Here is a 27,177-nt window from a genome sequence, read left to right as displayed (position 1 = left end):
ACTTGTTGGACTATGTTCTAGGGACTAGTCTTGGCTGGTGTATAAGATTTTGATTAGATTTATACAATAGTGCACTTGCTTAAAGAAACAAAATATAATAGAGGGCACTGGGAAGTTTTACTAAGGATGTGTTCATTACACTAATAATACAGGAAGATAATTATTTCAAGTAAAAATGCTAAACATATCCGACATCTGAAAAACAGAGAACCTATCAAATGTAAATACTGCTTTATCATCGTATGCTGCTGTTTAGAAATGCTGCAGAGGGCAGTAGAAGCAAATTTTCTGAGGAATAGCTTTCTTTCTTTTTTTTTCTCTTTAATTATTTATTTATTGCAAGCCCACAGCAATTTGGAGCAGTAATGCAGAACATGGGTAAAAGATGATAGGAAACTGGTCAGGGTTTTAACTAGTTTGTTTAGCCCTCAGGAGAAGCTGTCAAATTTTCTAGGACTTAAAGCAGCTGTTGTGCAATGGACAATTGGTTTTCAAAGAGCATTTTCACTAAGTGGAAAGGCAAATGTGTATCCTAAATGTTTAGAGGGTGATAATGCAATTACTGTTTGTCAAATGTTCTCCATTAAATACTACAGGATTTCACCATTGTTTCTTGTCTAGCAGAGGGGTGAACTACCTCAAGTGTTTACAGTTATCGTGAAATAACACATAATATCTGTACAGATTTAAATGTTAAGCATATGGATTCCTGCCTTTTCAGTTTGTGAAGATATGTGTACCTTGTACCTCTCAAGCATCAGAGAAGTGAACTTTAACCTAAGAGATTTCTTATTCTCTGTTTAACAATGTGTCAAGTGGAATTCTTCATCTTGTGAAATGGTTTTGGTTTTCTTTTTTTTGAATGCTTGGTGGTAGAGAATCAAAATGCCTTCAGAAATATTCTGTCCCATCTGTGTTAAAGAATGTTTTCATGTAGGCAGGCATTAAGAACCAGAGTTTCTTCAATATGAACTTTCAACACTTTTTGTAGGACTTTGAGATTACAGTATGAGATTCCTCAAGTTACTACAATAAAAACCAACCAAATTGAACTGACTTTGCTGTAATTGAAAGGAATACATTGCTAATGAGGCTGACCACTAGATGGTGATGCTGCAAAAGAAGTTATTTTGATTTGAAAACTCCATTTAGCTTCTGTATCATACCTTCAGATTTAATTTTTCCCCAACTTAGTATTTTTATTAAGTAGCTCTGACCAAATGAAAGCAGTCATAGATAAGGTATCAAGTTTTTCTAACTGTGGACTGGAAAGTCAAGCTTTCTATCAAGAAAAAGAGCTTTGAGGAAGAGATTATTGAAAGGGTTTAAAATCATGGGTCATGATGCAACACAGTGGAAAAAAGAAAAATATTTTGAAGCATCATTCATTGAAAGCAGCCTGTGTGTGAAAGGGCTAGTATTGTATTTATAGCTCCCATGTTTACAATATATTGGTGCGTAGTCCCAAAACATTTTCCAGGAGTATATCTCAGTGGTAGCCAAATCTCACATGACACTTTGTAGTCTTCCTGGCAGGGTCATCCAGTTGATCACATGCTCTACAGCTTTGTACTGTGGAGTAAATGCCTTGTGCCACTCAGTGCACACCTGCTTTTGTCACATGCTGAGCCATTCATACAAGTATTTCTAGGGTCGAGTGATATTTATGCTTAGTAGTTTCAAATGGACTTGGATATGAAACTGCTTGTCTGTTAGTGCTACAGTAATGTATGTGTACATCTGCCTCAATTGTCTGTGGTATCACAGGAATGAAGCATGGCAAAGTGCTACTTGTTCTTGAAAAGGCATTCAAGAGGGATACTAGAAAAGAGACCTTGATCTCACTTTGGACTGGGAAAACAATGGAGAAACTGTTGTAAAGCATATAGTCATGGAGAAAGTGTTAATGAGAAACTGATGAAACCATTATAGAGTTGATCTTTGTGTGCATGCTCTGCTTTGTGCAGCAGAACATCTTGTTGATGTTGGTTTTAGATTTTTTTTTTTAAGATACTAACAATGGAATCCTTTGAAAAAAAAACAGTCATTAAAAAAATCAGAGATGTCAATTGTAGGAAAGGAGATCAGTAATCATGGGGGATGGAGGACACCAGAAGGATTCCACAAGATCACGTATTCCCATCAGAGCTTACATTCTCACTGCATCACCTTAGAGGAATGAGAGCTCAGGATTATAACAGATAAATGGAAAATGATCTCAGTGCTCAGTTGCAGTTAAAAAGTTAAATTGAATATAAAGGATGCTTGAGGAAGCAAGTGGGAATAAAACTGCATTACTGTATCTCTGCAGCAATCTACAGGGTTCCTGTATCTTGACAACTGTTTTTTAGATCAGAAAAGGTATCAACCTAGAAATGGTTCACAGAACAGGAATAAGAATTGTCAGAGGCAGGATTCAGCTACAATGAAGTTGCATCAGTTTGACTCCTTGTTTGGGAAAGAGCTGAGTCAGGAGATAGCAATAAAACTGGAGTCAGTATGTTTAGTCAGTTGCGTACATTAACTGCCCTAAGGAATGGTTATTTCAGTAGTGTAAGTTTATGTTGAGATGTATAAACTCATTCAGAAGTATGGATTCACTGCTGGCAGTGGCAATGAGGACTAAACAGTGTTACACTGTCATTCTCTCATTCTGAAAATCTTTGAGCTGCGCTGGTTTCTGGCCACATCAATTAAAGCTATCACAGCATACATCAGCATACATTCTGTCTTTTTTGCCCTTTGTTTAACTCCTCACTAATCTATATGAGAAATAATTGCTTATATGCACACATGCTGCTTTGAAAGCAGGACAACCAGCTTTCCTGCTGATCCAAAATCTTATGCTGCTAAGATCTCTCCTGGTCTTTATTCCCTGCAGCCACTCTGCCCTATGCCTCCATCCTTTTCATTATCTCAAGTGCTTGCCCAGATGGCCTTTAGAGCTTGTGGATCTTCTGTCTTCATTAGAAGACTGGAAAAGCTCTGCATACTGATAGATTTTTATGACTTCACAAGCTACAAAGACACATTCAAGGTGAACTAGTAGTCAGAGTAATTTCCTACTTGACCCAGTACATTTGACCACTTACATGAGTTCCTAAATCCTTGTTCTCCTCTGAGGCAGGTAAGCGAGGTTCTCCTGAAGATGATGGTTCTGTTTTCAGTTAATAATTTAAGATAGGTTGAGATGCATTTTGCAAGATAAGCTGCCATTTTTGATTGTGACAAATCTACAGTCTCAAGATCTACGATCTCATATTGTTACCTATAATGAAGACTCCTCTAAAGCTTTATAACCATCTTCTGGTACTGTCAGAAAGACAGAACCTCTGCTATTAAGAAAGTATATAGGAGACCAATGGAAAATACTTAAAGTAGTAACAACATTTGAATAAACCCTCAGGAACACTCAGTTTTACACAAGTGTTATGCTTTGGTGCTCACTCTTGATGAGATGCTCTTCAATCTTGCCTTGCCCAAGTTCTTGATAGCTTACTACTTTTTGAACTTTCTGTATGTGAAGAAGATACAGATATGTGCACGGGTGTTAGTTTGCATCTTCTGTTACAAAGCAGTTGACCAAATCTGCCCCTTTTTCAGTTTGGGTTGGCTCAACATTTGCTTGTCAACAAAGATGAGAGAGAAAAACTGTAACAGATGGAAGGCGGATTAATCCAAATGTTGGAACAACCTAGGGTACAGCAATCAGCATCTAGTCTTCTTAATAACTGGTTGCACTCTTTTCCCCTGAGATTTCTCTTGAGATCTCAGTGCAGCTGGGTTCATTTTGATGACTGAAGAAAGCCTAAAGAAATTTGCATTAAACGTAGGATGTTCCTATCAGTCTGGAGTGCCAGAAAGATGGGCCAGAGATTCATGAACAGTGTGCGTAAGACCAGGCAGCTTAATCTGCGCAGATTGGTAAGTTATCAGAGCTGTAATATGAATGCTGTTTAATAATCTTTGATGCTCATTATTGCTATTAGAAAGGTATCATTCTAGAGAAACTGTGTAGTTTAGTGCTAAGATATACTGTTGACTGTGCAAATAAGGTTTGATGAAAGTCAATCCTTTTGGTCTCCTCTCTCAATTAAACTAAGATATGAACAGAAGGGGTTAAATTCTTTTTTCCACTGTTCAATTTGAGTTGTGTAGTCCTGGGTGTTGGCTTAGAATATTGAATAGGCTTGATACCTGTGCTTCAATTTGTTATGCCAGCAAACATTCATCAAGCAAAGAATTATGAGAAATTTTAAAAGGAAACATAAATTTATATTTACTTTTCCAGTTTCTTCCCCACCTAATTTAATTGCATAGTTATTTAAATTTAAGGGAGTTAATTGCATAGTCTTATTTAAATTTAGTTGTATGTAGTACCTTTTGCTTTTACTTTTTAAAAAAGCAATACTGAAAATAAACACTTGCCTTACTTCTAGTTTCTTCAATTTGTTCTATATTATCCAGTTTATACTACTTAGCAGCATGTAAATAAAACTAACTGAAGGCACTTTTCAAAGGATTTGGTTGGTTGTTGTTTCCTAAAAAGAGTAATTGACGTATACCTGCTGTCTGCCTGTACTAATAGGTGATCTCTGCCTTCAGGTTCCACAAGCACCTCTTGACAGTGTCTTTGACTTCTCTATGTGCTGGTAGCAAAGGACATAAATCTTTAGACCACAGCACTTCAGAGCAGACTCCAACATGAAGTATCAAACCATATCATACCGTCCACAGGAGCAAAAGGTCTTAAATTAGCCAAAATCTATAGACATACATAGTTCAACAGCTGCACACAAAACAAGTAATAAGCTATTTAATAAAATATATCATTCGTAGTCTTGCATTGCTCAATTCTGCACATGATGGCAATGCTATGAAGACCAGCAAGTGTCAAAACACATCGCATACGCCCCCTTTACTACAAATAAGATGGATTTCTTAAAAGCATATTGCATTTACCCATCTTGCCCCTTTAGTTTTCAGGCACATGCAGGGGGTCAGACTAATAGAAACTTTTGCAAGACTGCAAAATCACATTCATAACTCAAAACTGCACAGAACAGCATCCTGATGTGACATGGTGAAGCTGGCTATGTTTATGTCAATCCATAACTAATTGGGACCTGATCCTGATGGCCGTGGGCCATTCAGAGCACTGGGTACCAGAACAGGGTTGGGGACCCAGTGTCTGCATGGCTGCAGAGCAGTGTCACCTCTGGCCTCCACTGACCAAGCGCCATGCAAAGCTCAGTGCAAGTTGTGCTCATCTTTATTACCTTTTGAGTGTGTAAGCCAGGGGAGAATGGTTTGAAGGTTTACCGTTTGGGCTCATTTCTTTAATGAAGAGTTTTACTGAAGGCAAGTGATTATTTATCCTATGCTCTTGCTGCATTTGAAACAGTTATTCAAAGATTTAAACAGTCCTTTTAACTTTGCATTGCTAGAAATGTATTCAATATCTGAGTTAATCCCAGTAAACACTGAAGATACATATCTACATCCTTCTGTGCAAAGTTGCTCAAAATTTAGGTCTGGTCTTTATTTTCTAGGACACCTGTATGCTGAATTTAATCATTCAGCCTGGGATGACAGAATTACATTTAAGGTTTTTTTCTGAAATCCTTAAACTAAATAGATAGGATAATTATTGCTTGTGTTAAATGACAGTAATCCTACAGCCACCCACTACTGCAGTAACATTTTTAAAGCACAAGCTGAAAATCAGAGGAGAAATATATGAAAGTCATTATTTTGGCTGTGACAATTTCTCAGAACACCAAGCGTGGGGAGCCAGCCCACAGTGAGTATCTCAGAACATGTAAGAGGGACAAAGCCCCCAGTCTCTGAACAATCCACGTGTAAATGACAGCAGTAAAAGACACTTTTAACAGGTGTGATTTATTCACAACAGGATACAGGCCTCTGGTCATGAGAAACACAGAGTTGACCAGTGTCATTCAGTTAGTTAGTTTTTTATTATTTTTTGTGAGAAGTTTGAACTCGGAGGCAGTCATATAATGCAAATGAGATAATCAAATATGTTTATGCTTAGTACAACAGCTCTAAAGCTGGATGCTTACTAAGGAGATTGACTTACGTAAACCAGCATTCCACATACCCCCATACCTTCAGAAGGAGCCCTTCTTCTCAAATGCAGACCCTAATGCAAGTGATTTCTCCAATGTGTAAATCTTAGTCTTTTCCCTGCACAGAACAAACCCTAGGAACCAAAGTGTTCCCCTCCCATCTGCAGCCCTGCACGACTGTGGCAGGCAGGGCTTGCACAACATGGGTGTAAGAGAGAGGGCATGAGAGGTTCAGTGAGCCACGTGGTTCACCTTACTACCCAGGAGTTCATCAGAAAGATACAATTTACAAAATTGTTCAAAATGAGTCGCTTGCAAAAGCCAGTTGCCGGCCTGTGTGTCAGCATGCTTGTAATTGTGATTTGAAAATTACTTCTTTCTTTTTCCCTCGTGTAAAGAAAAGCTCTCATTATGCTGTTGGTTGCAGTCAGGTCTGAGCTTTGGTCCTACAGCCTCCTCTGCATGCAGCATCTCGTTGTGCCAGCACCACTGGCCCGAGAGGTTTTTCTTTCCTTTAAAAAGCACTCAAATACTTGCCTTTAGCAAATAAATCTACTCAGCTGGAAGCCCAGATTTACCTGTTACGTGTTAGAGAAAATTGATTATCTCTATAACATGCTTTGTTCTGTTTTCCCTTTGAGAATGTTAGTGTTCTTTATGTGAACAGCTGTTTGTTAACATTGACTAATGTTATAAAGTTGCAAAATTAGTACAGGTATTTACACTAACATATGCCCAGCGTGGTGGTCATTGCCTTACATTTTTAGGACACCCCATCCTACCATCCAATTCCAGCATCTGGAACAGGCTTAAAGCCCAGGTTCAGTTATGTAGAAATAGTGACAGATACTGCAGGTGAATGATCACCCAAAAAGGCAGGAAATGCTGCTTGATAAAGACTGTGAGCATATACCCATTTAATATGGCTTTTGTTAACTTACACAAGTAATTTTTAAATAAAAGAGCACAAGGAAATTTGCTGCTAAACCAAGCCATTGCATTCTCAGCGTTTTGCTGTAGATCATCTGTGAATACAGATGCTTTGGAATATATTGCATAGCATATGAGTGGCACACATCGGCAGATCCTGGAGCTGGCTGGGACAGGGCAGAGCTGTGTAGAGGACAGCATACAGAGGAGTGGAGGCCAGAGCAGAGGCCTGGGGAAAGCAGAGAAGGAGCGAGGTGTGGGCATTGCTGACTAGAACACTAGGACAGGAAGCCCATCTCAGTATGAGCTGGCTGAGCTTTCCCATTTCCCTGCTTCCTGGGGGGGCTGGTAGGTTGCATGCAGCTGGCAGATTTGAACCCAGAACGAACAGACAGATTTGGGAAGGTTGGGCTCATGCTGGTTTCATCCTTTGTGGCATCAGGAGAAGCACAGTGTTTCCCCAAGCCCTGGAGACCCCTTCTTCTCAGCCATTATCTACCAGCTGTGTGCCTGTGGGCAGGGTTGCTTAGGATCTCTGGGTGCCGCTCTTCCCCGGCAGTGTGCTGGGAGGGATGGCAGGGGGAAACTGCACTGCTCCTGCACTTCCAGGGAGTGCTTTCACCTTGTGCAATCCAGCACACAGTGCGAGGCTAACCATCCGTAGCCGACTGCTTTCTGCAGAGCCTGCAGCAGAGGTCTGCAGCACATTTTGACTGCAACAGCCGTGGTTTACTTTTCATGCTACCAGAGTGAAAAGAAGAGGTTAAACTGAGCTACTGCCATTGTTGTTACAGGACTTAACCCTGTTAGAGCAGGAACAGGAACACAGGTGATTCCTTTCAAGGAAGGAGAGGAAGAATGCGTGCAGGACTGATGCTTGAAGGCAAGGCTTAAAGCTTCAAGCGTTAACAAATTAAAATGTTGCATAATTATTCATTGATTGCTAACAGAAAACACAGTATGGTCACCATCAGTTTATCACATGAGTGACATGTGCTGCTGGAGGTAAGGGTGTCAGCAAGCTGAGGCTGTCTTCCTCCAAGTGGTGGTGAATGGCAACCAGCACTGCAGAGCCTAGCAAAGCAGAATCTTCCTGTGGCCAAGTGCAGGTGGAGAACAGTCACTGCTAAAATTGGATTCAGGTCAGCTTTTTCACTGCTTTCTCTGTTTTTTGTTCACTGTACATTTGAATTTCAGGGTATGCCTTCTGCTTGGAAACGTACATGCAGGAAAGTTTAATTTTGAGTCTGGGTCCAGTATGAAATCAGAGTAAGTCTATTCTGAGTCCTTGATGCTAATTTGAGCTACATGTAATCACAATGGCTACTATATCTCGTTAACTGGCTGCAGAACAAATAACATAATTCTGCCACAATAACAGATGCATCTTTCAGTAATTTTATTAAGCTGTACGGAAAGGTATGTGTACTGTTATGTTTTATTTATCTTCAAATTCTTACTTCTTGCCTCACAGTAAATAAGATACTTTTTGTTGCTGCTTTGGCTGTGGTATTTTTAATCCCCATCAGTTTAATGTCCAGAATATCGAGAGGATATGGTGGAAGCTCTCAGCTCCCCTCAGGCTTCCCTTAGGATCCTGATGAGCTCCGCTGCTCTGCCCCCCACCTCCCAGCTGCTTAGCTGGTTGGGGGCGCAGTTTGAGCCACTACCTGTGTGCTGATGGTCTTTGGTTTGTCTCTTCTCTCTAGATGCTTCTTTTTCTGTCTGTACCAAAGCACTGCTTTCTTTGATTTTTGTTAGACTCCAGTGAAATGCATTGGATCAAGACAAGCCCTTACTTTAACTCCTGTTTGTATTTTTTCCAGTTGTACAAGCTAATATTCTTCCTGTCCAGATGCCTTTGCATTATCTTGTTGTTGGATTGTTTCCATAGCTATGCTGTACATTTCTCTTCAGGTTGCTTTGTCTCTACCTTGTGAATGTTGGTTTGTCTCATCCTGCAGTATAGGCTTCTACAAATAGGCTTCTGTCTTCTTGGGCATCAGCAATCCTGCTCAATACCATTGATATAGAGAGTGCCCAGATGGGTCACTTGTCTTGTGTCACAAGTTGAAGTCCTTTGGATTTCTATCTGTTGCTTCAGGAAGGAAGCATCGTGGTTTCATCACCAGGAGTTTTTGTTGCCACGTGTAGTTTTTCAAACCAGATGTACGAACAGTGTATTTTTTCCCTAGATCTGGCCCACATTGGCCTGTGAAACGATTAGCTTAATTAAAACTGGTGACAAAACTGCACCCTTGAAGATGACAAATCGTTGTCATTTGTTTTGCAGGAAGTCAAGCTAGGCTGTCACAGCAGTCTTCCTTATCAGATGCTCAAGTATATAAAATTAAATGTTCTGGCTTAAAGGTAATAAATAGCTCGTATATTTTTACACCAGTGAATTACACGCTGCATAGCAGCATCTCTAGCAATTCCTCATTTGTGTGCAGTGATACAATATTAACAAGTGTTTAAAAAATGGTGTTTTATGACTCTGGAAATTTGTGTGGGTAGGGCATTGTTCACCTAAGGCTGCAGTCTTCCCTTCTCCCAGTTTGGAAGAATTAACGTTGTGAGAAGCTTCTCCGTTTAAATGAATCATTGTACCTGATGCATCTTAGAGACTTCTTTATTTCCATCGTCTACTTTATGAATGTAGCTTTGAGGCCTGTGCACAAACCAGACTTGGCTTCGTATGATTTACACTGAAAAGCCATCGTGTTTTCTAAAAATTACTAAGGTCTCTCTGGAAGATGTTCTCAAAATATTAGAATATGGTGTGGACTTTGGGTGTACTAGTAAGGAAAAGGAAATAGTGCATTGAACTTATTACCAATATCTTGCTGAGCAGTAATATGCTATTGTTTTGGCTTATATTGCAATGTAAGTTGTCTGTAAATTTGTTATGTCAAAGGGTGTACAGTGTATTGATTGAGGAAGAAAATATATATATATGTAGGGATTTGATGATTCCTACCAGAATGAGCATGGTGAGTCTCTGGATTTGTAGAACTGTGTTGCTGTACCTTTATTAGCGTTGTAAGCCCATACAGGCATTCTGCTGCCTTTGTTAATCAAATTGAGATTTTTTTTCTTTTAAAGAAAAAAAAAAAAAAAAAGGTTTTCCCTGGTGTATGATTATAGCCATTAAAGCATTTTGTTCAGAAATATGGGACAGGCAGTTTTGATAATTCTGTACTGGATATCCAGAGGCAAGCTTGTTGAAAGCCTTGATACAAAAGTGATTTCCTAAGTAGTCTCTTTGATGTGAGCTAGAGGATTTTTAAAAAAATATTTGCCAATACAAATGTGAATAGTGAATTCAGTCAGATAACTTGAATTCCAGATAACCTTTGGGTTGTTTACAGGGAGACTTAGCCTTTGTGCTGTGAAGAGAGCAAGGAAAATAAACTCCTATAGCGTTACTCGTCTTGTGATTTTTTTGCATTGAAAATCAAGGTAATTTTATGGAAAACTCATTAGGGCATTTTTTTTTTCTTTTTTTTTTTTTGCCACTTCTTGTCCTTTTGAGAAATAACCTTGGCACACTATAAATAGTGATATAAGATCAGAAGAGCAACAGTGTTGGAATTCTGGTGCTTGACATTAATGTCCCTCGTCTTGCTGACTCAAAAAACCCCACTTGCCGCCCACTGATATGCAGCATGAATTATTGATGTGTTAAAAAATAAATAAAAAATTAAAAGGATGTTGAAGGAGGAGAGGCTTTTTATTTTATAGGGACCAAACAATTTTCTAGAATATTTTTTTCTAAATGTAATCTCATTAAGTGAAATTGTGCTGCATTGCTGCATGCTCCCTGTTTTGTTCGGTTCATTCTGATAATTTATGCAAGCAGTGAAAAGATGCTATTGGATCTTACTACAGACCGTGGTTGAAACTTGCAATTTGTGATCCGTGCTTTCTCCTCCCAGAAGCTGTCACCATGCACCACCATCCTTACAGCTGTGCATTTCTGACATAGTGCTGTACCTGCTCTCCGGTTTCTCTTAAAAATCTGTTATCAGCTAAGAAAAGGAGACAAGCTTTCGATCCTGTGTGCTCTGAAAAGGGAAAAATAAGAAAAACCTTTGCTTGTGCTTTTTTGTTTTTAATGCAGTAACGAACATACTGTCGAGCAGTCACAGGTAGAGGAAGGGTGTAGGTGGTAGGAAAGCTCGGAAGAAGAACAGCATCAGCTATGAAGAATTTTGTTTTCCTGGTCTGTAAGCGATGCTGCTGTAATTCTATCTGCATTTTTTTTTCTGCTCATTCACCACTCAGCAGCTGGTAGGGAAGTAAGACTGCCTGGCAACCACCTGCAGAGCTGCAGAGATGAATTACATTTTCGGAAATAACACACTCCTCTATTCTCGCGCCAATCGAGGCAACACGGGCTCAAGCCATAGCTCCATAGGCCCAAAGCACAAGCAGTGGGCAAAGAAAGGCTCGGCAGATGAGTTACGAGCGGAGCCTTCCCGCTGGCAGCAGATACTTGCATTTTTCACTCGGAGACATGGTTTCATTGACTGCATTTCTGTTGCTGCCAGCTCCACCCAGGTAATATGCCACTTGTTGAAATTATTGTGTCTGCATGTGTTCTGGTTACTTGCTGGTCAGAAATAGCCGTCTGTTTAGATATTCATGCTTCTCTGATTTATGAATGGTGTTTTCTGTCTGCTTTCATTTTCGTATTTCACAGAGCTCAGTATAATTTTTACCATCAAAGCGTGAAAATGGAGGCACTTAAGATGAGGTACAATTTCTTTTTATAGTCATTTTGCAAGTGGAGAGCCTCCAACAATTTAAATATGAGGTATTTATTGAAATATTGGCAAATGCAGCTTACATTCTGCTGCTTGTCCCTGAGGGGAATAATGCAGCTAAGAAATACCAAATCCACAGCCGTAGTAAGATGACAGTTCATATAAAGACCACATATTTCCCAGTTAAGGAATTGAATGTAAAGGAAAGGATTAAATACTTAGTCTTAATTAAAATATATAGCGGGACAAATCTAATCTTTGTCGGTTTGGTTGCTAGCAGTCTATAAGTAAGATTAAGGATTGCCTTCCTTACGTATGAATATACATGTAATGGTGCAGTCTGTAAGACTGTGTTTTTCCATGTCACTGTTGATCTGTTCTAAGTACTGTTTTATTATCAAAAGAGATAAGAGAAAACAAGTCAAATTTCAAGTATGTAGGTTTGAGGAGAATTCTGAAGTTAAAACGGATTGATGTTAGCAGATGACCATCTCTGGATAATGAAACAAAGAAAAAAGTACAGAAAAACGCTGAGTGCTCTTTAAAAACTAAGAGTTAGATTTGATTTGTTTACTTTTAAGCTAAATTCAGTGTTTGGTAAGAATAATTGCTTTCCAGATTTTATTTATGTTGGAGAAGCACAGGCACTTGTTCTTTTTTTTTGTTGTTTTGTTTGTTTGTTGTTTTTTAAAATGTCCTCAGACAGCACTGTGCTGTTCAGGTATTTTGTATCTGTTAGTAATTGTTTCAAAGATGATAAACTGCCACTTCTCTCACTGTGACATCTGCTCAGTGTTACCTGTTCTTTTGCTTGTGAATTTTGAGTAAACAAATGTGAGACCTTTCAGGGGATTTCCAGTTCTTGTTGGAAATATGTATTTGGAGGAGGGATCCTGCAGTGTCTGTAATGGGTCAGTATCTGGCCCTAAGTGATGCATTAGGTAGACAATCAGCTTTTAAGTACTGTCAGTTTTCTGAGGCCAAAATATACAGCATTGTTTTACACAATAAATACTATGGGTACACTTACCTGAAGTGTTGAAATGCATGAAACATTCTGCATTCTGATTAGTGAGGACTATGTGTTTGCTGATAAATAAAATACTAAATAGCCCCTTCTTTGAGAGTGGGTTGGAGCAGGTAAAGGTCCTGAGATCCCTTCAAAGTTAAGCTGTGATTCTGTTAATGTCCCAGAGTTCATTCTGTTTTTCTACTAAGAAGAAACTTATTATATCTGTGAAAGCTTGCATTTTTTTTCCTGAGTTTACATTTCATTCTTACACTAACAATGAACAGCTTACATATGTTCTTGGCCAAAAGGAGGGAATCAAAACCCAGAATGGTTTTAAATATTTGTTAAAAAAGATAAAAAGTAGTCAGCTTGCTCAGAAGTAAGTACTGAGAATGGAAGAGCCTGTTACAAAGCCTCTTCCTCTGGAAAGCTGCAGTACTTCCCTGTGCCTTATCCACCCACTGCAGCTGTTCACCTCATGGAGAGAAAAATACAGACACTTAAAGATTGCTCCTTGTGGTGCAGTTTTGATTTTCCATTCAGTTTTGTTCTGTGACGCAGTGTTCTGAAAATGGTTGATGACTTTGTTCTAATAACACACTGCTACTAACGGCATCCCCATTATCTGGATGTAATCAACATTGCAGAGTCCAAATAATAGGCATGATGTACTTCTCTAACCTTGTCTGTTGAAATCCTGCTTATGATGAGGGGCAATATCTTTTCATACTGTTAGAATGTGGTGATTTGTAATTTATGTGGAATTATGCTGATAGTTTTTAAGCTATGGGTCTCTTGTGAATCCTCCATGAGAACCTTCTGCATAACAGCCATGTTCAGTGGTCCCTTCATTGCTTTAGTTTTGCTGACTGCGATGGCATAGAAGGGCATGATGCTTGCTTTGGTCCTTCTATGAACATTGATGTTGGAGATGGGGCTGCATGCTCCCTTCCTTCTCTGGTGCTTGCGATAGGTTACCTCCCCAGCCAGGTGCAAGGAGGACCTTTGTTGAGGGAAGCTGTCCACCCCTGGGGATAAAGCCATTCCCTGTACAGCAGTGAGCTGTCAGAGGTAGCAGTGCCAGCCGCCCCACTCCTGGCCCTCGGCTCCTCCACGTATCCAGGAAAGCCAAACGTGCTCAGGCATTTGAGACCTTTGTTCTTTTCTCCGTCTTCCTTTTGCTTTCTCTGTGATGAAGAGTTGGTTATTCACTTAGAAGAGTTAAGGGATCTAATTAGAAGCTGATCTTTCAGTTCTTGTTTACAAATACATAAATTTCTTTAATAAAAGCTTGAGCTCTGAGAAGCACCTGTTCTTGATGGTGAACACCTCTGTCTGAATGCCTCAGAATGCATTTTAACTCTGTTTCTTGGCCTGCACTGTGCTACAAATGCGGAAACTGACTTGTCTGAAACTTACAGCGCCAAACTTGTTCTAATAGCAATGCACTCAGGCTATTCTGAGCAAGTAATGTTGTATAATACGCTTCTAGCATTTGATACTGGAAAATTGTTCAGCTCTCTGGATTTGCTGTGTAAATTCCTACCTCAGTTTTTTAGGACATGTTTTAGGAGAGAGAAAAAAAAAGGCAGAAAAGCCCATAGCTCCCCTCATCCATTTCACTCGTACCATTAGTGTACAAATTCTATATCTTAACATTAAATTTCAGAGCTTACCAAACTGCTTCTGCCAGTTGTTTAAGCCCAAGCATTTCTTCCCTTTGGATCTCTCCCTTTTAGGATACATATATCAAGTTTTACTGTATGCCGTTATTCCAAGAATATTGCTCAGTAAGGAGACCTCTTTGAAATATTATGAACATAGTTGTAGCATGTATAAAATGCTGTATTGTAATCAGAACTTATCTTTATCCGTATCACCTTTTTTTATTGTACTTTCTACAGCTCATGACCTGCAAAAGTTGATTTCTTACAGCAATATCCCTTCTATAATTTTGATATATTTAACAACACTGTTATATTCTTAGATATAGAAATCACAAAACTAAGGAGCCAAAAAGAAAAGGCAGAGAAGGTTTCACGTGAAACCTGGAATTGTGCCTGGGACCTATAAAAGATATTGCAACAAAAGTTTCAGGAGGTTTGATGGCAGTGTAGGTATTGAATGTTTTAGACAGAGGTATCAGGATGAGTCTCAATGGATGTTGTGTTATAAGAACGTTAAACTTCAGCGTGAATGCACAACTGGTATAGCTTCACTTCAAGTTTACAAGTGAAGCTGGGATTTGATTATGGCAGCCACCATGAGCCATTAAGTTCTTTACTAGGAGGATTTGTTCAGCACATTGTTTGGACTGAAATAGGAGATGCAGTAAAGAAAAAAGGAGTCCACAGGACTGGCTGTGGAGAATTTTATATGACGACACAAAATGGTTGTCGTTATTAGATTCGTATTGCAGACTTTTCCCAGAGTTTAAAATCACCAGGTACTCTGCCTATAAACTGCTGCTGTTAATATTGTGATTAACACATGAGAAAGTAGCTTTAAATAGACTGCTTTGGTTGACTTAAACTATGAGAGCACTGTCAGAGGCGTAAATCTGAGTTCTACTGTAGTGTTTCCTTATCCTTTATTTTTAGTTATGTGGTATCACACATCTGTAGCAGGATGAATTTACTTTTTGAAAATACTAATTCTGTCACTGGTCCAATTTTACATAAGGTGGATTTATAGCAAAGATAAAAATGGTATGAATTCATGCTTTAAAGGAGACAAATTAACAGCAAGTATGTTCTACTCAGTAGTTTTAGGACTGGGCAATTTTTGACAAATTGACTGAGATTAAACCTTGGATTCATTCAGAAATGATGTGCAATCAAGACTGTGAAATTTTCTTGATGCTGGAAAAAAAAAATACAATTTGAAGAGCACATTAAAATCAATAAATCTGAGGAATACCTAACATGAATCATGTAACATCATGTAGATTGTTAGTGTCCTGCTGGTTCCCTGCTTTAGCACTGTCCTTCCTCTTGCAAATGACTAGAATGCAGGAGAAGAAAAGGGGCTGTGCTTTTTCCTTCCCAAAGCCATACAGTGGTTGTCACGTTGGCACATGCAGTGCACTTGCTGGTTTCATCACTTGCAGCACAGCAGTGATGATGAGAACTGGTGACAGGCTGCCTTGCTGCTGGAGGGCCTGGGGTTCTGCTTTCTCACACCTGTTATTTCACAGTTGCTGTGTCTCACTCAGAGCTGATTTTACAGAATTTCTTCATATTTGTGTTCCATTGTATCTCAAGAAAATTAACTTTTCCAGAATGAATCAGAAATCTGCTAAATGAAGGAGAAGGGAACACAATGTCATGATTTTGAAATAGCATAGCTACTGTCAGGGTCTGTCTGCATCGGCCCTAGATTCACATTCAAGCAAGGTAGGCACTGGAGCCCCTTTTAATCCAGTATCTTCAGCAGGTAATGTGGGTGGACTCACAGAAGTCTGTGAAAGTCCTATGACTTTAGGTTTTTTATATAACTTTGCAAATTTATTTCATGATAGTTGTCTTCTCAGCTGAGTCTTGTATTGACAGATGAAGTGTTTTGGAAATCAAGCACAGGCCAGTCTGCTTTTCACCAGCTGTCAGTTTACTAAACAGCTCAAGCAAGCTCCTTCAGTATAACATTTCTGTGTTGCTGCCAAAGCTGCTGTATATGTTTCAGTTAATACAATTATTAAGTAAATGACTGTCTGACAGAACCACTGAGTCTAAAGTGAACGCCATCTTCTTCCTGTTCTTCTATTTTGGTCTGTGTTATCGAAAGCACTCTCAATTTTGATTAAAGATGTGCAGGATGATTTTTATAGTCTGAAGAATGTAACACAACCAAAATGTCTCAGATATATTTAGAAAACATGACTTTGTCTTTTTAGAATGATCTGCACCCACATTTGAAGGCTGATATGACAGCTTAATCTGCATTATCCTTCTAAGAGTCTTTTAGTTTATAGCCAAGTCAAAGTCTTGGTAAACCTTGTGTCCTCAGGCTTTCTAGGATTTATAGAAACACGAAGAGAGAGAATGTGGTGTTGATACAGCAAGATAAATCAAAACCTTTGTGCACGCTAGCTGCATGAGGAATTTGCTTCCCTTTTCCAGAATGCCTACTGGGGCCACTGCTTTCCCATCTACTCTATTTTAAACGAAAAGGGGGAAGATTTAGGTTAGCTGTTAGGAAGGATTTCTGGTGAGACCCTGGCACGGATAATTGTCTTTGTGTGTTAATGATTAAATCATTTTTTCTTTGTCAGATTTTTTTTCCATTTCTCAGTAACAGCCCTATCCCATGTGAACTACTCAACGCACTGAGTGAACTCCCCGTCCCTGTTTGGGAATTACTTTATATTTCTCAACTCCTTCCCTATCCTTGTCTGAGGTTCATGGTATTTTAAGATGACATTTACTATGGACTCTTGTATCGAACATATTATTTTAGCACGTCTTGAGAGAAGTTTTCTTCCTTATTCTACTTCAACGTTTTGAGACCTGCATGGTAGTATGTGTTGCCAGTGCTTATGCCTTGACCCTGAGTCACTGTTACTTGTTGACGGGGAGTCCTCCACGTTTGCTTCACATCTTGCAACTAGTTTGTGTTCCTTCAGTAACTGCTTGGGCTCTGACACAAAATCCCAGTGTGTTCCCTGGCTGTTTGAAAGACTCAAGGTTCCATGTATTAGGCTCAACATTTAATAGATAAAAAATTAAATAAAAGTTTGAAGGCCTACATTTGTTTTGTAAATGACCAACTCAAGTACTTCTGGACTTGTTTTCCAGTTTTGTGTTCCTCAGGGTGCCTGTGTGCTGCCTATTGCTATTCCATGTGACCTGAGCTGTTACTGAATTTCATCTCACTGCATGTAACCCCCTTCTCTAATGCAATAGGTTGCTCCACAGCTTGTCTGTGTACTGTTTGTCCTTAGTTTCGCTGCACGTTAGGATGTAGTTGAGCTGACGCATTCTCTAGGCAGATAACAGACCTATATGACTTATTTTGTCTCTTTCATAAGCTGATCTTGCCATTTTTGAATTCTCCGTGTTTTCATATTTGTTACTCTTTTTGAATGCTGTGAGGGAAAATCTGCGTAGAGCTTTTAAAAACTTCAGTACATTGAGAACCATTACAGAGCAGCACTTAAAGTGATTTCATCCTAAATAAAGTGGAATGCAAATTGACTGTGAAATACTACTGCTCCCACTGCTGATGGTGATAACGCTTTCCTAGGTAACTATTCCCAGGTGTGGGATGCTAAAGCAGATGCTTTTATCCAAGCCAAAATTACAGCTGGGGCAGTCCCACGTTTGAGCTGGGAGTAGTTACTATGATTCATTTCCTGTGCTTAAAAAAAAAAAAAAAAAAAAATCAGATGCCAATAGGAGAGAGTTTAAATTAATTTGGCAAGAAGCACAGATGATCAATATGTGATGACATTTACACAGGATTTCTGAAGGAACTTATGTTTATTACGGATGAAGGGCCCATCATATTATATGTGACCTTTTTGTTTAAACTGAGTATTCCTAGAAATAAAAAAATTTGAAAAGCAAATACGATGCCCTTTTGAGAAGGTGCTGAGTTGTATTCTCTGAGGCTGCAGCTGTGCAGTTCTGATTTCTGTGGGAAATGATTACTAAAAAAGAATTAACAGATGGATAAAAAAAAAGATACCTTGAGAAGAAGTCGGATTCTCTTTGTAAAGAAAAATGAGCATTCACTGATCTTCTAGACTGCTTGGAAAGCAGGGAACGTAGATAAAAGCATGCACGGGATCATTTAGTCATCAGAAGGTCATTATAATTATAGAAGTATTTGAAAGTAATAGTTCTTAGATTAAAGGCAGTTAAAATTAGTGATGTTATGAGATAAGGGGGAAGAATATTTTGTAGGTTTTCAATTGCTTAAAACAGGTCCCTTCATCTGGGACTGGAGTCCCATGAGGTCATGTTCGTGAATGATCTGGGGTGGGGTGCTTGTATGCCTGGCAGAGCTATGAGAAACAGAGGCATAGGTGGTTGATTAATAGTTTTTGGTTTTTTTTTAAATAAGGTTAGCTAATCAGAGCCTCATGGCTGGCAGTGCAGCCTTCTTCACCAGACGAGGCTCACCACATGGCAGCGCTGAGCCGCAGCCCTTGGCTCCACCTGGGCAACTGCAGGGAGCATTCTGAGGGACATTTGCACTCAGTTTGGATACAAGTGGATGTACTTAGACAACCTAAATTCAAATGGAGCTGACTCTGTCTGTTTCCACTTAACGAGTTGTATGAGCTGCTTTAATGTGGAATATGAGAAAATTTGGAAAGACTGGCTCAGGTTTCCTGTGGTGTTTGAGAAGTTAAGCAGCTTGTGTACGAGCTGTCTAAGGAAGGGCCATGATTGTTTTTGCCCACCATCACATCCAAAGTGATCAAACCTGAGCCTTGGTGTCCCTGAGCAGTAATTCACCTGAAATCCAGATGAAATGCCAACGTATAATTATGGACCACAAGTCAGTCTCTCTGTAGACCTTCTTTTAAAAATATATATTTTTTTTATTCAACATTGTAAGATTAGAATTATACAGGAGTGTTTATTTTCCATTGTAATGCTGAAAAGATCATGTTCTTTTCTAAACTATACACAGTATACATGACTACAACAGCATTGTTATTTATTTCTTATTTACTTGTGGAGTTTTCACAAGTAATACTAAGCATTACACCCGTTGTGTAATAGCTTAATTTGCTAAGGACCATGAGTGTTTGGCAGTACAGAAAAGGTGCCTATTTTACTAAAAAGTTGCAGGGCTCTTATGACTCATTCTAGAGGCTGAATGTGTTGTATAATGGCACTTATTTGAGACAGCATTATAACTGCATGTTGTCATGGAAGCAAAAGTGAGGCAGCTTCCAGTGTTTCCATGGTGTAAGAATGAATAAAATGAAATGTGGTACCTAGCTAGTAATTGCATGGTAAGGATTTTAGCTATAGCACTGAGCAGTGATAGGGCAAAACATCTGCACAGTAATATAAAGCTGTCAGGTCTGTAGTGAAAGTACCTAATCGTCTCTGTTTGGGAGGAATTCAGCATGTGTAAAGATAAAATGCTAATGCTGCTTGTTTGAAGCTTTTTGTAAATGAAGTAAGGAGTGGCTTCGGTATAAAGACACTTTATGTGTAAATAAAGTAATTAACTTATTAAAATTTTCGGACACTTGCTTTCTGAAGTAATTAATGAATTTTAATTAATGCATTCTTGAAAGTGGTTTTTCTTGTGATTTTCTTTTTGCTGTTCATTAATGTGAGATAAATTACATTCTGCTTATGCTCGGTGTTCTAGGGCAAACTTCTGGATAAGGCAATTTTTGTGCAGCTAATTTTTCTCACAAAATAGTACAGTTATCAGTAAAATAAATAATAACTTGTCCATGCCCAACTTGGCATTTCCTTCAGACACTTAATCACTGTTTTAAGGCTGCACCGTCAGGGGCAATGAGGTACTCTGAGTAAGGGAACCTAAAGTTTCTTACTCTAAAGAAAAGGATTGTGCTTTATACGGATGTGGTTTGTAAGTGTCATTTTAATATTTTATGAGTAATATTTCTTACAGAGTAATTGAATTTCAACAAAAGACCAAAACAAGCAAATGAAAGCTCTGCAAAATTTTGAGAAGAGTAGTGTGATAGTTTTTAAAATTAACTGATGTATTCCTAGTATTGAGAGTTGTTGTTTCCTAGTCTCAGAGCTACATACAGGTAACCTTTTTCTATTTGAATGAATTATAAAGAACAAAAGTGTGCTGCCTTGAGCACCTCCAGGGTTGGGGTATCCTCAGCTTTCCTGGGCAGCAGCAACAGGGCTTCACAACCTCGGAGTAAAGTTTGTCTTCCTTCTTTTGTGTACTCCTTTTAAGTATTGAAAGGCTGCATCAAGGTCCCTCTGGAGCCTTCTCTTCTCCAGGCTGAACGCCCCCAACACCCTCAACCTTTTTTCATAGGAGAGGTGCTACTGAGCATCTGTGAGGCTCGCTCCAGCATCCTTACTCTACTGGTGGCCTCAGATTTGGACACAGCGCTCCATCTGCGGCCTCAAGGGCAGAGCAGAGGGGGACCCTCCCCTGCCCTGCTGCTACTTGTCTGTTGATGCAGCCTGGAATACTGTTGGCTTTCTGGGCTGCACGCTCACACTGCTGACTCACGTCTGGCTTTCATCTACCAGAACCACCGAGTCCTTCTTTCCTTGTCCCAGTCCATATGCATATCTGGGATTGCCCTGACCCAAGTGCGGCACTTTGCCCTTGGCCTCTCTGAACCTCTTTAGATTCTTTTGGGCCCACTTCACGAGGATGTCCAGGTCCCTCTGAATGGCCTCCCTTTTTTCTATTGTGTCAATAGCAATACTCAGCTTGGTGTCATTAGCAAACTGGCTGAGGGTGCACTCAGACCCACTCTAAATCATTGGTAAAGATACGGAAGAACACCAGTCTCAAGACATCTTAGAGTGTTCTTATTTTTCTGTAATGAAGACTTAGAGCACATTTTTCCTTTGCTTGGTTTCTTTCTGATGCTGAAACACTGCCTGGATATATTTGTGGGCTCTTCAGAGTAATAATGGAAGCTGCAGTTCTTAAGGGTGATGTTGTTTAAATGGCTTTGTGTCAAATAATAAATTAAATACATTAAATTCATTCTCATAGCACTTATGAACCTTAGTGAGGAGCTTGTAATTCTGTTTTGAACTTAAGTTCACTGCTGCTTGGTGAATGTTAGTGATTAACCTTTGGTGCAAGGGCTTGATGCTGGATGTTAGCTGAGGAATTTGAAAAACCAAAATCATATTTACCTTTATTAAAACCAGACTTAACTTTGCATTTACATTAGGAATATGGCTTACTTTCAGTCATTGAAGCTTTTGAAGTCCTTCAGAATGCTAACAGGGCAAATTATTTTGAACTGTGTAACTCCTGGACACGAGGCTTGGAGGGGGCTGGTACCCTCCTTTGGACAAAGCATTATTCAGGGTGGAATTCAGTTGATAAGTTTCCGTTTTCAGATCCTGACGGAGGCAAGAGATATGGGTTGTTGGTTGCCAAAACTTTGCAATTATTGCTCATATTTGCATGCAGTTCTCAGCACCTGAAGGTTTTACCCATGAAGATGCAACTGGGCACCATGTGAGAGCTGCCAGTTGCTTTGGGGCTCCAGCCTCCCACTGACACGTGGCAGGTGTCCACTTATCTCTTAGAAGAGCTCTACTGCTACAGGGTAGAACTTGATCCTATGTGCTGCTGGACAGCCTTTCTTCTCCTATGCTATTGCTTATGGATATAGCAGTTTATCTTCCCTAAATTTTTTTTACTGGGCAGCAGCAAGTAACAGCAGCCCTACTGTCACTGCCTTTGTTGCTTTACTTTTGACTGCAGTAATTATGGTACAAATTGGTCCTCAATGGATTTCTTTTGTATGATTAAGATTGTAGCAGGGCATTGACAGTAAATAAATTGCTCATTTGTCCTTAAATCAGTTGAGGTCATCTTCACCATTTGCGATTTTCCTGATATTCCACTGTTGCTGTTTTCCCCATCAAAGCTATTTGTGTTTGTTTTTTTTTTTTTTTTTTTTTTTAACTTTGAAGTTTTAAGTTCACTTGAGTTAATTGTAAAGTGCTGTGGCATCTGAGTAGAAAAGTAGGTTAAAGAATCAATTTCTTGCCTTGTTTTTAAACAAACAAAGAAAACAAGGGCTACAGTTTAGTCATATTTACTGTGCTGGCTGGGTGTCTTCAGCATACGAGTGCTCACAGAGGTGCAGTTTTTACTGCAGTCCTGCCCGGGCCTCAGAATGGCACTGATTTCAGGAGGAGCATGGTATGGATGGTGCAGCAGTGTTCACGTCCCTTGTCTTCAGTGTTCTGGGTAGTATACATTTAACGTGGCTTCTAAGTAAGGATGGATGGCAGCTGTGCCTCCTTCTTCCCAACTTTAGACCCCACCAAGCAGCCTGTCTATCCCAGACGATATGCTTAGATGAATATTGACTTCCATTGCGTTGAGCAAGATTGATGCAAAGTTCTTCAGGTGGCAGACTTCACTAGTGAAATGTTCTGTAGCATTCAAGGATGTAGTTCACAGAAAGATATGCAATTAAACAATGTATCCCTGGAAATAAAATATTGCATTTATTTTCAGTCCTGTCAGTGGATTTTGAATCAAAATTATTTCTTCCTACCTTCCTACTTTTTAGGTTTTGTTCACTTTTGTGGATACTTTATTTTCTACTTGCATGAACTTGTAAGGAATGTGGGCTGGTCTTTATCTGTCGAGTTCTATTAACAGAACTTGCAGTGTGTGTGGTAACTGCTGAAAGGCAATGGGAGGAGTGAAGCCCAGAATTATTTTTGAAGAATTCTCTTAAGCATTGCAGTTTCTTTTTGAAGTAACAGACGCTGGCTCTTGAAGGTTACCTGGACTTGAAAAAGACCCTTGCAGTAGACACGGTCAGTCAGACAATGAGTTCTGGTTTCCCTGTACACAGATATTGTTGCCAGCTATAGGGTGGCTGTTACGGAGTATGGAAAGAAAGTGATTCTGAAGAAATACTACTTGATGTATGATTGGCATTTTACCAGATTGCTGCAAAAAACTCTGTGTTGTGCATTTTAAAGAAGAAGTTACAAAATGCCTGGTTGAAGTGATCAGTGCAAATTGTTTCTGTAGTAATTTAAAAGAACGAATATCATTCACCTCCATGTTAGCAACAGGTAGTTCAGTTTGCGGGTACGACTGCAGCACAGCCGCATCTTGAACCCCCTCTACTTACGTGAAATCACTTCGCACTTGGCGGTGGGGTGAAGCAGCTCATGCTGCCATTAATGCAGTCTGCAGAGAACACTCACAGACTTTCTGCAGTCAGAGGAGGATCTTGTCAAATCTGTGCCGCTTTTGTTACATAACTGTTTTTCTTTCTTTGAATCATCCATATGTCCTTCTGCTCCCCCACAGATTTTTCTTTTGCTGGTACAACATCAAGGCAGGCGTTGCCTTACATCATTCGTGTGAATGTAATTTGGCAGAATAATCTCTGACTCTCAAATGTCTGATCTCTGCATTCCTCTTACCTTTTCTGCTTTCTCTTCTTCCTTGTTTTTTTTTGTTGTCTTTTTTTTTGCTAATATCTTTTCATTTTGTTTTCATCAAGATTGCTCTGTGTAAACCTTGCTCTGTGTTTATTATAAATTTCTTTCTTCTGCCCATGTTTCTGTCACCGTGATTCTCTTTCTGTACCCATAGAACACTAACCTTCATTGCTCCCTCAATTTTTCTGTTTTTTTTGTTTGTTTGTTTTTAATAATTGGTATCTTATTGTCGTGGTATTAGGGACCAAAAACACATGGACTTCCAGAAATCTCTTTGTACAATTATCAGCTATCTGCCATATCACCTTTATTCTTTTGCTACTGAGGTCAGTGTGCCTGAAGGTGTGAATTCTTGTGTCTTCCCTTTTGTCTGGAGGAGAGTTCAAGTAATACAGCTGGGTTTCCAAGAACACAGTATCCAGCAGCTCTTCACACTTTCAATTAGTGCATTTCAAAGCTGATTTTCACTTGAAACAGGAAGGTAGTTAGTCTGTGTTTTCTGCAAAGTTGGTACCTCACATTTGCTCTCTATGAATGTATGTGGGGAATTTTCTTCAAGGAGGAAAAATTAGTTGTGATGTGCTCATTTTGAACTGTTGGCCTCTGTGCACATTCCCAATGTGCTTATCTTTCCCTCTGCCTTTTTGCCCTTCAGTAATGAAATCTGAGGTCTCTCTACGATCAGTGTACATCTGCTTGTTAGTGTTAGCAGGATGCTCTCATCCTTCTCCCTCCTCTGTTGCAGAGGCAGAGGTAGAAGACATTACTTGCAGTGCATAAATCCACATCTGTGAGGCTTTGTGTGACCAACATGTTCCCAGCTTTCTGTCACTGGCAAGAAACCTTTCTGTCTCTATATTTTTAAGTATCACATTAATGATCTGATATGCAGCTCTTGATTACATCCATTCTGGGTAGAAGATGAGACGTGGCAGCTCTTGGTGATTAGAGGAGCATCTGTCAGTTCTTATTTCTCTCTTAATATCCATGCTATAAATAACTGTAGATGTTAGTACAAAAGTCTGTATTTCTAGGGGTTTTTTTTTTAATTTTCTGTGTAATAATTATGCTGACTCATATTGCTGTAGCCAGGTTTACTGTAGAGTGTACGATGGAAAGGAAAATACTGTTTTAATGCTTTGAACGGATAAAATCTCTCTGCTTCATCATAGCACAGCTGACCTAATAAAGCTTTGTTTTCTGTGAGCTAACGTTCATTCTTACCATGCCCAGTGCCAGATAGATATTCAGATGCACAGCATATTCCTGCATCAGACCCATAGGGCATAAGGCTGATAGTTTGGGCTGTGCTGCCCTGGAGCTGTGCGGGTGGGAACCCACCTCTTCCTGCAGTGAGCCTCAGCAAGGAAGTGGCCCTATTTGGATGCCAATTTTCATGTAGTCTTTGGGAACTTAACTTTTAAGCCTTATCTCTTTTTAGAAGGATTGATTTACAATGGGCTGGTAAAGTTAGATATACATCAGTATGATTGTATCCAGCTAAATCCTCTGTACACGCTTTGCTTTTTTTTCTAGAGGTGAGGGTTTTGTTTTGAAAACAAGGGTTAAAATGCATTAGATAAAGCATCTGTGAGACTAAAAGCTGAATCAACAATGAAATTAATGAAGAACTTTAAAAAAAGTAATTGCTATGATTTTTAAACTATTATTTTAAACAGTGAGTATCTTAAAATCGTGATTTCACAATGCTGAGGTATTCATGGCAATGAGAGCCTTTAACAGATGAACACAAAGTAATTCAGCCCCCGTAAAGTTTGCCAAGGAGGAATAAACATTTTAAAATATTTTCTAGCAGCAAATATCAGAGATATTGTAAAAATACAACAAAGTTTAGGAATAGTGGGATTTCATGTAGGAGAAAAAATGACTATAACCTTTCATAGCTGCCTTTTAATAGTCAGATGAGTTTTGCCATCTATTCAATAATTTGTGCATTGCATTGATTATTTATGCCTAGCAAATTGACTGTTGTGTGGTGGTTCAATGGTGCTCTTTAAATAGCGTGAGAGAGTACATTACATGCAGTCCTAGCTAAAACAGCATTCACTGTTGGGTTTTGTTCCTACGACCATAATCCAGGAAACAATATTTTTAACTTCTTCAGGAGGCAATATTTTGGTTTATTTTCCCTGCATTTTCTCCCAGAAAGGACAGTTGTGTTGCTAGTTTCATGACTACTTACTGTCGCAACTACAGACACTGTGGTGCTACAGATGGCTGTGAAATGGGAACGCTCAAGCTAGCTGATTTAACCAGGAACCCCAGAATGGAAATACATCAGAATCGCCACGTGCAGCCAAAGCAGCCTTTCCAGCATCAGCAGCAGGCACTGGGCTTTCATACGTCTTTTAGTTCGTCCACACTTCCAACCGCTTCCAAACACAGAGGAAAATTTACTAACCTGCGCGATAGTGTAAAAAAGAGTCCTACAAAAAGCACAGCAAAAGTTAAAGCTGCTAGTGGTTGGCTGTCTGATGGCTCGTGCTCTAACTGTTACTTAGAAAAGGTACGTATTGCTTTAGGCTCCTAGAGATGCACAGTTTTGAAAGATGTGCTCTTGTAAGATGAGATGAGATGTGTGTGATGCAGACTGGATAATATGTCATACTTCTTTCTGTAGTTTAATCCTGCTGTTGCCTTTTTTTCCCCATGTGTTATGATTAGCGATCAGAGTAGTAATTAATGAAGTCCATCTTGGCAAAGGGGTATTTCTAGTCACTATTTTCCCATTAGGATTATTGCACTCTGTGCAGTGTTCTTTTCAGATAGTAACTTAATGAAAGGGAGGAAGGTATGATTTGCTTTAGTTTTATTCTCCAAAATGTTATCTTCTGGTACTTGAAGAAGAGCAGCATCGTGGAATTTGATCTGCTGATCTGCTGCCAGGTGTGTTTGGTGCTTTGATTCATTTTGGGTTAGTTGGCATTTCCTCACAGAAAGTCTTACTGTGTATGTTGGTTGATGAGAAAATGGGAGTGTTATTTCTTTTCACAAGGTCTGGACCTTGCTATTAGATCTGAAGATGTTTACTGCCATAATTTTAATTAGCTTGAAATGCATTATTAAATTATTTTTTCTTAAACTTATAAAGTGCAACTTGTAAAGTTGGTTATTTTTTAATTTATACAATTAGAATGTCTATCACGTTACACTGGTACCCAACAAAATTTCTTGTGACTGTTGTAATAAAATAATTTTTTAATACAGATTTTCATGCATTTATTTCC

General features: G+C 39.2%; 1 protein-coding gene across 17 annotated transcripts in view; it reads left to right on the top strand.

The window, feature by feature from the left end:
* The window catches only part of DLG1 (discs large MAGUK scaffold protein 1), a gene marked incomplete at both ends in the record, with an annotated part of 129,503 nt that overhangs the window by 47,451 nt on the left and 54,875 nt on the right, over window positions 1–27,177 (top strand). For 4 of the 17 annotated variants that reach the window (XM_079539474.1, XM_079539473.1, XM_079539472.1 and 1 more), the window contains one exon: window positions 11,358–11,582. The exons of the other annotated variants lie outside the window; for them this stretch is intronic. In XM_079539474.1, the coding sequence (XP_079395600.1) occupies window positions 11,358–11,582 (225 nt within the window). Of the gene's footprint in view, window positions 1–11,357; window positions 11,583–27,177 lie in introns of those variants that run through there. 17 annotated transcript variants of the gene reach the window in all.

The sequence above is a fragment of the Tetrao urogallus genome, assembly GCF_951394365.1.
Source record: "Tetrao urogallus genome assembly, chromosome: 9".
NCBI lineage: Eukaryota > Metazoa > Chordata > Aves > Galliformes > Phasianidae > Tetrao > Tetrao urogallus.
Note: the sequence above shows the minus strand (reverse complement) of the source record. Positions and strands in the feature narration are given on the sequence as shown.